The sequence below is a fragment of the Salvelinus namaycush genome, chromosome 36 (assembly GCF_016432855.1).
Source record: "Salvelinus namaycush isolate Seneca chromosome 36, SaNama_1.0, whole genome shotgun sequence".
In the NCBI taxonomy this organism is placed as follows: Eukaryota; Metazoa; Chordata; class Actinopteri; order Salmoniformes; family Salmonidae; genus Salvelinus; species Salvelinus namaycush.
Genome location: NC_052342.1, coordinates 6,397,176 through 6,409,992, shown reverse-complemented (window position 1 = coordinate 6,409,992; position 12,817 = coordinate 6,397,176). Strand labels below are relative to the sequence as shown.

Here is a 12,817-nt window from a genome sequence, read left to right as displayed (position 1 = left end):
CAGGACCACAGGTGTAAAAACATTACAGTTCAAAGTAAATGGCACAGATCCATATATGGCAATGGTTAATTTGCATATAGGTGTACTGCAGCTCTGATTGGTTATGCCACACGTTCTGTGGAGAGTGCGGCTGAGCAGTGCGCAATAGAATCTTACTCAGATGTGTTCTGCCTACAACGAACTCTCTTGCATAGTTCATTTTTGTTTCGGTATGTTGCGTTGATTCGATCCCAATTGCCACAGTAAAGAGAAACGTTTATAGTATTAACTAATAGGGACCACTCTAGAAAGTTGAGTGAAGTTTAATCTCGTACCTCTCTATGGGCTGTAATTCTTCTACAAGGCAGTCCCGGGCTATTGCGCTCCTGCGCAGAGTTTAGAGGGCACATTGGTGCCAATCATTTTGACCCGTCTTTTTTAGATCTTTTTTTTTCTTGTTTTAAGGGCAACTCCACCACTTTTCAACCTCATTTTCATTATGTCAGCACAATACCAGTTTGTACATATGTGAAAACGGCGCATTTTTATGTTTTGTCGAAAAAGAACCCGATGACCTCATCAAAAGCTGAAACATTTTTAAAAACAGTGATTTTTTTCCCCTCCAAATACAATGAAATTTGCTGTGACGTGGGGCGCAAGAAAATACCGTTCCTCTGGCTAGAAACTCATTGCAGGGTTTTGAAAAACACAATTTTTCTTACTTTTAATCCTGCCGTGTCACGGAGAAGCATTATTTTAGGGCCGTTCTTAACTTTTTCACCACAGATCATAGAAATGTGCCATTTTCACATATCTAGACACTGGTATTGTGCTGGAGATCATGAATATGAGGTTGAAAAGTGGCGGTATTGCCCTTAAAAAAATATCTTCCTCTGAGCAACTGTATAATATAATTTCCCAATTTTTGGGGAGCATACAATATAGCTCAGTATTGATATTATTTAATACCTTTTTATTTTTTTGCTCAAATTTATTAAGGGTGCCAATAATTATGGAACCCACTGTATGTGTTAATTAGGCCATTATGGAAATAGTGTAATATCATTTAACTCTTTTATACCAGGCTGCAGTCACTTAACCCTAGTCTCTGGCCCATAAATTGCCTTGCGAGTTCAAACAAGGAGTGTTTATCCTATGTGACCTTTTCTTCCGGACTTGTCTTCCAGGCACGTTTTATATCTCGTCCCCGTTGTGTCACATTCAGTTCTATGATATCATCCCTGTGGTCTTTTATGTTAGTCTGCTGGCGATGTGAGATACTGCTCAACGGTTCTCATGAGATCATTGGTATAACCCAGATAGGAAGGAATGATGAGGGAAGAACATTTTGTGTATTAACCAATCTTGTTTCTTCAGATGTGACAACTTTGGGTGGTGAGTTGATAGGGCTGCCAGATAAACAGAGCGGTTTGTACGGTCCCATGTTTTTTCAGTAATAAAGTGCCATGTATTTTGTAGAACATGTCAGACAGAGTACCTGATTAACAAAACCCCAGCCGTATTCTATATAGCTGTAAATATATGAATATGCATTTAGATAAATTAATATACGACCACAGGTTACACAGTTGTATAACAGTATTGTTTACATATGCAATTTTGTTATTTTGTTTGGAGCTGCTTCATTTCGACCATGCAAGTCATTTCGAACGTTGCCTCATTGAAAATGCTCTTCAATGGCAACAACTTGAGATGTTAAGTCAGCATGCCGACTGACACACCCTCATCCATTGCTGCAGTTATATAGTGCCATGCAATGCATGACTGCTTGGGCTGCAACAAAATGGCCTCCGCCGAATATAACTGGAAGTGCATGGGAGTTTGAGTGTGTCTGTGATTTTTATTCCCTCCCTCCTTTCTCCCCCTTCCCCTCCTTACCTCTGTGCATGGCCGATGCAGACAAAAGAGTGGCGCTGGGCTCTGACAAGCCCTCCTCAGAAGCCGTGACCACCTCCCTTCGCTTCGCCGGGCCTTCTCAGTCCGGCTCGTTTTCGCCCGCTAACTATGGGAGCGAAGCATCATCAGGTCCGTCTGATGGAAAGCCAGATTCGCCAATCGTGACATCCCCCGTGTCTGAAAGGATAAAGGCACTGGAGGCCCTGGCAGCAAAGAAGGAGCCAGAGCCCAAGACGGATGGAGGCTTTCCTCACCCCAAGGAGCGCCACTATGAAAAGTCTCCTACTGAGGTGCCGGCAGAGACCACCTCACCCTTCCAGAAAAAAGGAGCTTCCACTGATCAGGATTCACCAGAGTCTCCCTTTGAGGTCCTGGGAGAAGCACGGCAAGGGAGTGATTTTGAAGATACCGCAGACTGGATGAGAGCTCACTTACCCCCTGTGCCTGACTTTGAGGACAAAGTAGATTCAAACAAAGATGCTCTTGTGTTAGAGAACGATGGCAGATCCCAGGATATAAAAGGGGAAGATAAAGCTATAACTAATGTTCCAGAGGCATTTGCGTGTGTCCCTGACGCTTTCATGGACTCTCCAATCGAAGGGCCTAAACTTAAAAATGTGTTCAAAGACCCAGCGCAGCAGTCTAGCGTTGAGGACGAATCTGAATTTGACCTGAGCTTCCTACCTACAGCATACATGACAGACACCCAAGGCCCATCTGACCTTGACTCTGAGCTCCCTGCCTCTCCTGCCCCTCCTGCTGGTTTTAACTCTCCCTCACCACCCCCTCCCTCTGACTCAAAAGAGAAGGACTCAAAGACCAAGCAGGCCCTATGGGGTGATGAGGCAGTCGAAGTCGACAGCTCAGGAGACTCTGATGACACTGTCATTGAGGATGCAGTCTCCATCCATGCCCCTTCCTTCCCTGCCCCCTCTTTGTCAAGTGATACTGCACCTGCCCCCAACCCCTCTGTTCCCTCTCTCCCTACCGAAGAAGAGGAAACTCCTCCAGCAAAGCAGCCAATGCAGGTCCCTACCATCAATGTTATTGAGACAGACGAGCCGAATTACAGCGATGAGGAGATGGAGATGGAAGTGGAGGAAGAGGAGGAGGAGGAAAGTTCTGAAGTTGTGAAAGACACCGTGAAAGAGGCACCAATAACCCCTGAGCCACAACCAGATGTGACTAAAAAGGAATTCTCCAAAATTCCCCCCTTAGAATATGAGGGTTACTCTCCTCCCTCCTCTCCTGTCGACTCTGATGCTGAATACTCACCTAAACACAAGATCATGAAATCTGAATGCGATACGGATAATCAAAAGACAACACTATCTAATGATGGGATGCAAGGTGCTGCTGTGTCAAAGAGCTCTAGTTCTGAGGTGTCACAAGCCCAGGAAGTTGAATCACAGACCCCCAATGAGTCTAATGAAAAGTCTTCTCCGTCCACTGCCAAACCTTCTGAGAAAACCGCAGAGAACCTTTCAGACTTTACAGACTATGATGATGATGACTGGTCAACTGACGCACAAGAAATCTTAGTGAAGTCTAGCTCTGCTAACGTTACTTCTCAGGATCCTGAACTTCACCCCACATCCAAGTTTGAAGAGAACCCCAAGTCTGATATTAAACAAGATTATATGCAGACAGTTGAGCTTTCAAAATCCAACTACATGCAGGATGACACAATCCGTAAATACGACAGACAATCTTTTGAGGACGAAGACGCACTGCCACCCACGGATGACACCATTGAAAATAAAGAGCTGGACTTTGACACCGTACCAGAGCCTTCTCCCTCAGATCCAACCTCTCAGATCCATATCGGAACACTACTCCCTCAAAACAATGCAACTACCATGATCTCAGATTTTGAGAATCTCACCTCCATGGATGAAGATTCCTTCCCCAAGCCAGTCGGTGGCCAGCCATCTCCCAGGGAGTTTCCTGAAGATCCATTTTCCTCTTTCCAGAGCGAACTGCCTGGCAACACCATGGAGCCCAAGACTGAGAAGAAACCTAACGATGACATCATTGCAGATCGCATGGTCAACAGCAAGACTCTCCCACCACAGGAAGCTGTGGCGGAGAAGGACATTAAAGCAGGACACCATTCGCCAGACAATACCAGTGATCCAGAAAGCATTGAGCCGGACTGCTCGGTCTCTGGTGCCACGGACAGCTTCGTCGAGTTCATGAGGGAGTGCCTGAAGTCACGACAGGACGAAGATCCAGAAGACCTCCGTCAAGGTCTCACAGCCAAGGATGAGTGTCCTCCCTCCCAGTCCACACCAACCATGGTCATGGATCTGGAGCAGGAACACCTCACTATCAATGCCCTTAAAGAGTTGGGCAGCAGCCAAGAAGAGGAGGATGACCTTCAGTCTAGTATCAAGGCCTCTGAGGAATCCCAGTCTTCCTTCACCTCAACAACCTCCGACCATCCTTCCCCCCAAAACAAACCTACGTCCGACAGCGCGTATTCCAAAGAGGTAGAGGCCATCGACGTGTGGGTGGCTGAGGCCTACCACCTTGCAGAGCATGTCTTGGCAGCAATACTAACGCACTTGTCAGGTAACATGCCTTCCCTCTGGGCTCTATGCCTGCTAACCTCACGCAAGCATAGCACAATGACCACACTCCTCTCTCTCACTTGCACCTTTCTCCTAGCATCTGGACCTCGTATTCGAAGTGTGAGTACACTAACTAAAAACACATGGTTGCATGTGTCTGAGAATTTTGATAACACCATTTAGATTTTCGCATTTTTCCTGATACAGCGCCATGGCTGTATTACTTACACTACCAGTGAAAAGTTTGGACACACCTACTCATTCAAGGGTTTTTCTTTATTTTTACTATTTTCTACAATGTAGAATAATACTGAAGACGTCAAAACTATGAAATAACATATGGAATCATGTAGTAACCAAAAAAGTGTTAGACAAATCAAAATATATTTTATATTTGAGATTCTTCAAAGTAGCCACCCTTTGTCTTGATGACAACTTTGCTATTGGCATTCTCTCAACCAGCTTCACCTGGAATGCTTTTTCAACAGTCTTGAAGGCGTTCCCACATATGCTGGGCACTGGTTGGCTTATTTTCCTTCACTCTGCAGGCCAACTCATCCCAAACCATTTCAATTGGGTTGAAGTCGGGGGATTGTGGAGGCCAGGTCATCTGATGCAGCACTCCATCACTGTCCTTCTTTGTAAAATAGCTCTTACATAGCCTGGAGGTGTGTTTTGGGTCCCACTAAGCACAAACCAGATGGGATGGTGTATCGCTGCAGAATGCTGTGGTAGCCATGCTGGTTAAGTCTGCCTTGAATTCTAGCAAAGCATCCCCACACCATCACATCTCGTCCTCCATGCTTCACGGTGGGAACCACACATGCGGAGATCATCCGTTCACCTACTCTGCGTCTCACAAAGACACGGCGATTAGAACCAAAAATCTCAAATTTGGACTCATCAGACCAAAGGACAGCTTTTCACCAGTCTATTGTCCATTGCTTGTGTTTCTTGGCCCAAGCAAGTCTCTTCTTATTATTGGTGTCCTTTAGTAGTGGTTTCTTTGCAGCAATTCGACCACGAAGACCTGATTCACGCAGTCTCCTCTGAACAGTTGTTGTTGAGATGTGTCTGTTACTTGAACTCTGAAGCATTTAAATTGGGCTGCAATCTGAGGTGCTGTTAATTGACAATTTCTGAGGCTGGTAACTCTCATGAACTTCTACTCTGCAGCAGAGGTAACCCTGGGTCTTCCTTTCCTGTAGCGGTCCTCATGAGAGCCGGTTTCATCGTACTGCTTGGTTTTTGTGACTGCACTTGAAGACACTTTCAAAGTTATTGAAATTTTCTGGAGTGACTGACCTTCATGTCTTAATGTAATGATGGACTGTCAAATCTCTTTGCTTATTTGAGCTGTTCTTGCCATAATATGGACTTGGTCTTTTACCAACTATGGCTATCTTCTGCATACCACCCCTACCATGTCACAACACAACTGATTGGCTCAAATGCGTTAAGAAGGAAAGAAATTCCATAAATTAACTTTTAACAAGGCACACCTGTTAATTGAAATGCATTCCATGTGACTACCTCGTGAAGCTGGTTGAGAGACAGTGCAAAGGGTGGCTACTTTGAAGAATCTCAAATATAAAATATATTTTGATTTATTGAACTTTTTTTTTTGGTTACATGATTTTTACATACATGATTCCATATGTTATTTCATAGTTTTGATGTCTTCACTATTATTCTGCAATGTAGAAAATAGTAAAAATAAAGAAAAACCCTTGAATGAGTAGGTGTGTCCAAACTTTTGACTGGGACTGTATGTGCCAGACTGAAATCTGGCTCTTACTACCAATCCTTATGAAGATCTCCACGTTCACAGACAGAGTGCAGTTGTCACAAAAGTAAAGGGTCAAACTATACTGGGTGGTGTGTGTGAACATGTCAACTGTATGTATTCTAAAACAATCCCCTCCCTGTTTTGAGGCTTTGACCCTGTCCTACCCCCCCATGTCCTTAAAAGCTTGGAGTAATCATGGTCGGACAGTGGGGGGTGGGGAGTTCAAACATGGCGTTCCAGTGTCTGCTTGCAATGCCCCTGGATGTCAGGCGGAACAGTCGATTCACCAGTGTTGGGTTTCTGCTTTGGTGCAACTTTCCACACTACACTGCACTTAGACAGGACAGGAGACGATCATTCCAGAGACGCGTGATCAATTTGAAGGCGCAGACTTTACTTTACCTTTTATGATGGTCATTATTATCGACGAGCTGGATTGGATATTACAAAAGCATGACCAGACATGCTGGAGGAACTGCAAAAAATAATAACAGCTTACTCGTGCTTTGTCCAACTCCCCTGACTAACATTGCCATGCCAGTTTGAGTTGGCAAAAGCCCATACAGAAGGGCCCAGGCTAGGGGGCATTGGTCCTCTTATTTTGTGTTACAATTGTCACTTGGCTCAGAGGCAGGGTGCCAACCGCAGTAATTAGCTGGATGTCATAAGAGCTTTTATTGCCCTCTTGCCCTCCTCTTGAGTCTTGGCACAGCCCTCCCAACCTCCTCTAGAAAATGATACACGTAGAATATAAAAAGATTCTTGTGACCTTCCTTGATTTTAATGGCACAAAGGACACAGTAAATACATGTTATATACACAGAACAAAAATATATAAACGCAACATGTAAAGTGTTGGTCCCATGTTTCATGAGCTGAAATAAAAGATCTCAGAAATGTTCCATGTGCACAAAAAGCTTATTTCTCCAAAAATGTCGTGCTCAAGTTTGTTTACATCCCAGTTAGTGAGTATTTCTCCTTTGCCAAGATAATCCATCCATCTGAGGTTTTGCATATCAAGAAGCTGATTAAACAGCATGATCATTACACAGGTGGACCTTGTGCTGGGGACAATAAAAGGCCACCCTAAAATGTGCAGATTTGTCACACAACATAATGCCACAGATGTCTCAAGTTTTGAGGGAGCGTGCAATTGGCATGCTGACTGTAGGAATGTCCACCAGAGCTGTTGCCAGAGAATTAAATGTTAATTTCTCTACCATAAGCTGCCTCCTATGTCATTTTGGAGAATTTGGCAGTGAGTTCAACCGGCATCACAACCGCAGACCACGTGTAACCATGCCAGCCCAGGACCTCCACATCCGGGTTCTTCACCTGCGGGATCGTCTCAGACCAGCCAACCGGACAGCTGATGAAAATGTGTGTTTGCACAACCGAAGAATTTCTGCACAAACTGTCAGAAACCGTCTCAGGGAAGCTCATCTGCGTGCTCGTCGTCTTCACCAGGGACTTCACCTGACTGCAGTTCGGCATCATAACCGACTTCAGTGGGCAAATGCTCACCTTCGATGTCCACCTGCAAGCTGGAGAAGTGTGCTCTTCACTTGGATGAATCCCAGCTTCAACTGTACCAGGCAGATGGCGTGTATGGCGTTGTGTGGGCGAGCGGTTTGCTGATGTCAGCATTGTGAACAGAGTGCCATGGTGTTGGTGGGGTTATGGAATGGGCAAGCATAACCTACGGACAACAAACACAATTGTATATGACAATTTAAATGCACAGAGATACAGTGACGAGATCCTGAGGCCCATTGTCATGCCATTTGTCCCCCGCCATCACCTCATGTTTCAGCATGATAATTCAAGGTCCAATGTCACAATGATCTGTACACAATTCCTGGAAGCTGAAAATGTCCGTTCTTCCATGGCCTGCATACTCACCAGACGTGTCACCCATTGAGCCTGTTTGGTATGCTCTGGATCGACGTTTACGACCGCATGTCCCAGTTCCCGCCAATTTCCAGCAACTTCACACAGCCATTGAAGAGGAGTGTGACAACATTCTACATGGTACAATCAACAGCCCAATCAGCTCTGCGAAGGAGATGTCGTACTGCATGAGGGAAATGGTGGTTACACCAGATACTGACTGGTTTTCTGATCCACGCCCCTACCTTTTTTTTAAGGTATCTGTGACCAACATATGCATATCTGTATTCCCAGTCATGGGAAATCCATATATTAGAGCCTAAGGAATTGATTTAAATTGACTGTTTTCCTTATATGAACTGTAACTCTGTAAAATCTTTGAAATTGTTGCGTTTTCTATTTTTGTTCAGTGTGAAAAGCTTGAATATGGCTCTTATCTGAGCTTCATTTGGTTTATATATCACATCTGCCAATATAATATGCCTTATCAATGCTGTCATTATTACTTACAAGATGTTACATATACTCTAAAAACACTAGGTCACAGCTAACTGAACATTTTGTGTAATCGTCGTCTGTGATTTGATTTAACCCAAGGCCCTCAAATTCACAGTGTAGAGTTGAAGCAGATCAGCCCCCCCCCAATAGGGAACCCCTTCCTATGCTATGCCTGCTCAGTGCAAACATGAAATCCAAACCTGGCACACACAAACTGGTATGTAGACACGAGTTAACGGCAGGATGCCTGAACTATGCACTCAAACATGTTCATGTGCCGCGAGCGTAACCTACGCCACGGGCACGCTATGGAACTGTAGGTCATCACTGAGGCAACCAGTAACTAGGGGAAGGTTTACGCCATGCGGGAGTCGTGGAGGGAATTATAATGAAGCATTACAGTCAGCTACTGTTAAAGAGGTGCTTTAGGACAATACACATAGATGGTATAGCGCATATTTTTTCTAACATATCAAATAATAATGTACTCTTAATTATTTTTTACTTGTGGTTTCTGTATACTTAAAAGACCAAAATTCAAGTAGCATAGCTTACATTTTAGGGGTTATCTTCCCTCAATCTGCTACAGTTGGCTCTTAAGTACCCCGTTTACCTCTCGAACCTTGTCCTTTCCCTCAGCCGCCAACCATTCTATTTTAGTCATCCTTCTGCATCGCTGCTGCCTCAACTCAGTGGTTTATTAGGCGGGGTGTGCCTGGCTAGGTGAGTTAAGGTTACTTTAGTGGGTGTAACTACCTGTTTTAGTTGGCTTGGCTCTATTGATAATGATAATGCGGTGTGGACATACCAGTTCTCCCTCAAAAGGCCTCGACAAGAAATTGTCACACCGAAGGTGATATGAATCAGTCATCCTCCCAAATCTTGACTTCTGCCAGGCCTTTAAAGATTAGTTCTAATCAGCCAGTCCATTTGTAGTAGGATGATTTGTGTGCTTGTTTAGACTAGGACTGGGAGGGATAGGGCGGGGACCAGCCAGTCGTTGTCAGTCGGGAGGGAGTGGATCATGCCAATACTTGAGTCAGACATATTCACCCATGCCAATGTGTATATAATCACCTATGGTATTTGACTTGCTTTAAAAGCTGGTTTAGCTTTGCAGGAGTAAAACATTGAAATCTGTTGCCAGGCTATGTTGTAATGGGGTCACACAGATTGACGCAAATAGACGCGCGCGCACACACACTGGAATGCAGGCAATGTGGTGTGGTGCCTGTATCTTTAAGAGCTGCTCACTGCACAGTGAGGTAGAAAGCAGGCCACTGCGGCTCTGCTGCCACTGGGACTCGCTGCTAGATCTGGGGCCTATAACGCAGAGAGGGAGGGAGGGAGGGAGGGAGGGAGTGATGATTAACGAGGGCTGTCAGCCCAGGCTGCCTCCCTGTGGGTACCAGAAAAGCATGCTGGGAGGGACTCTAACCCCTGCAGTGCTGGGCGAGGAAACCCCACTCATTCTCTGAGCACCGCTCACCAGCCAGCCAGGCAGCATCAGGAACAATGGAGTGCTGTCTGTGTCCTGCTTTGCTTCTCTGCTCTGTCAGGATGACTTGTCTGTAAACACATTTTTTTCCCACTGTGCCATGCAGCTGTGCTACACATTTGAACTGATACACAACATTGCTCCTAACTATCTATTGTAGTATATTTTGATATTTAATAATGGAAATTTAGATTTTTGTAAACATAAAAAAAACAAGTTTATATTTATTATATTTGTTGTAGCAAAACTAAACTAAATTGGAGGAAGGGTAAAGGAGAACTATGATAAACCAAGTTCCCTAATCTATTCAGTCAATCCTCCCGCCAATAAACCCCACATAGTTGTCTGGAGTTGGAAATCTTTCTATCAGTTAATGATACTGAAGCCTATATGGAAAGTGAGCATTTTAATCATGGAAAACTAACCAGCTGCAGTGTAGCCTAATTTCACAACACAATCCTGTTACTGTAACAGGATATAGTTAAGTGATTCTGTTTTTTGTTTTTTTTGCCTCTACACTATCTCGTGTACATGAGTGCCTCAACTATGTGCAGCCCTGGATCAATTCCTATTACCCTTCTGTAGCGTAGCCCCACGACGAGGCTGCTTACAAGCTCATAACATATGCTGATACTAATCGTAGCTGCCTTGTTTTTAAATTTTTTTATACAAGCCCTGCCCGAAGGACATGCTACATCTCCTCAGTGTCTGTATGTGGGACCAGATGATGCAGAGCCGCAGTAGCTCTCTCTCAGCTGTACATTACATGTTAGTGGAGCATGAGTCACTCTCTCTCTCACACACACACACTCGCAGAGTTAGGTAATGGTGGGCGAGCAGTGTGCCAGGCACCTCCCACCCCAGAGACGTGTGTGTTTTGTCTGTATGTGTGTGTGTGTGTCTCTGTCTCTGTGTGCCTTCTGTGTGTCTGTTTGTGTAGTCTATGCACAGGGGTAGAAAGATTTGGGTAGACACGGTGCTCTGTCTAGCACAGTGTGGGATGAACAAAGTTGGGAATGAAAGGCAGAAGTGGTAAAAAAGTGGGCGTCTCCGTTCCCTACGGTTTCTCCAAGATTCTTTCTTGGTAGTCATCCCAGCCTGCCACCACGGTGTCAAAAACGTAGAAAAGCCTTCGAAGAAGAGTGAAACGGAAACGCCAACCGAATTGCATTAATGGATCCTCTGTAGAGTGGGGGGAGTGGGAAGGGTTGTTGTGTATGCCGTGCTCTCTGCTCTGCTTTCTCTCCCCCTTAATTGGCTGAAACGCACAGCAGCCCAGGCCTGGAGCCCGAAGAGGCGCAGTCCCATGTGGAGTCAGCCATTGATACGAGGTTTCTTTAAATGCCCCCTTTTCATGCAAAGGATGGAGGGAGGATATTTAAGAGTCCAATAAGAGGGTTGCGTAACAACACTGTATAGGGAATATCAGTTGAGTTTGTATACACACACAAACATGTACAGGGTTGTGGGGGCAGGTGTGGTAACAGTATCTAATGCAGTCTGTATACAGTATGTTATTCTTAGACTGTAGTTGCCAGAGGGGGAAAACACAGCAGTTTTCTTATAGGTTGGCGGTTGGATATCACCATTTAATGGTCTTGTATTCCAAATGTGTCTTGTGCAATAAGCAACTTGAATTCTTCCCTCTTGTCTCCCCCCCCTAATCTCATAAACAATAATGCCCTCTCACCCGCTTTCCACACACTAAAACATGCACTCATACAAACACACATTTTCCTTCCATTAAACACACATACACACCTTTCTGCTACACCTTTTCTTTCACCCACTCTAGTCAAGGACTTGGTGCACTGGCGAGACCCCAAGAAGTCTGGCGTGGTGTTCGGCCTGTCCCTGCTGACGCTCCTGTCCCTGGCGGCGTTCAGCGTCATCAGTGTGATCTCCTACCTGCTCCTCGCCCTGCTCTGTGTCACCATCACCTTCCGCATCTACAAGTCCGTCGTCCAGGCCGTGCAGAAGTCCAACGACGGACACCCCTTCAAGTAAGGCGGCACACTCCATCTGGAAACCTGTGATGCTACTAACTATTGTATTCATTAGAACGACCGTGGAGAAAGTGGTAAGAGGTTGCTTGGTAGGAGTGGTTGTTTTGACAAAACGTCTAGCTGAGTAGTCTTAACTAGGGCCAGGAGTTTTCTTTCTTCTCACCACATGACCAGAAAAACCAAAATTCCCTATTTTTATGTTATCATTGTTGCCGTTGCTGTTTTTAGCTCCAAGCAGGATGTTTGTCCTTGTCATCGCAATCCCTGCCTGAGTGACTCATTTCCTGCTGCTTTTATTAATAGAAACATCATGGATGGTCCAGGCAGAGTGGGAGGGGGGCTTATTTCACTACAGCCCAGTCAAACGGAATGATGACTTCTTGTTTGTTTATTTATTCAACACTTATTTTGACCAGGCAAGTAGATTCACCTGGTCAGTCTGTCATGGAAAGAGAAGGTGTTCATAATGTTTTGTACACTCAGTATATGCACGTGAAAACAACTGCTGGAGTAGAGAAAAGCAAACCAGTGAAATCCTCAAATCCAGTGACTTGATCAAGTTATAAAACGAAAGCAGCTCGGGTTGGCTGAGCTGATTTAGCACTTCTTAGCGGGTTAGCATTAAATGATCAAGTTACAGCCGCTGTTGGAGTTGACGTATAGCAGG

At 44.9% G+C, this 12,817-nt stretch overlaps 1 protein-coding gene across 3 annotated transcripts in view; it reads left to right on the top strand.

Annotated features, from left to right (window-relative positions):
- LOC120030190 (reticulon-3-like) overlaps positions 1–12,817 on the top strand; it is a 33,506-nt gene that overhangs the window by 14,673 nt on the left and 6,016 nt on the right. For 2 of the 3 annotated variants that reach the window (XM_038975540.1, XM_038975541.1), the window contains one exon: positions 11,940–12,147. In XM_038975540.1, the coding sequence (XP_038831468.1) occupies positions 11,940–12,147 (208 nt within the window). Of the gene's footprint in view, positions 1–7,187; positions 7,196–7,885; positions 7,888–11,939; positions 12,148–12,817 lie in introns of those variants that run through there. The other variant, XM_038975542.1, reaches the window with a different exon arrangement.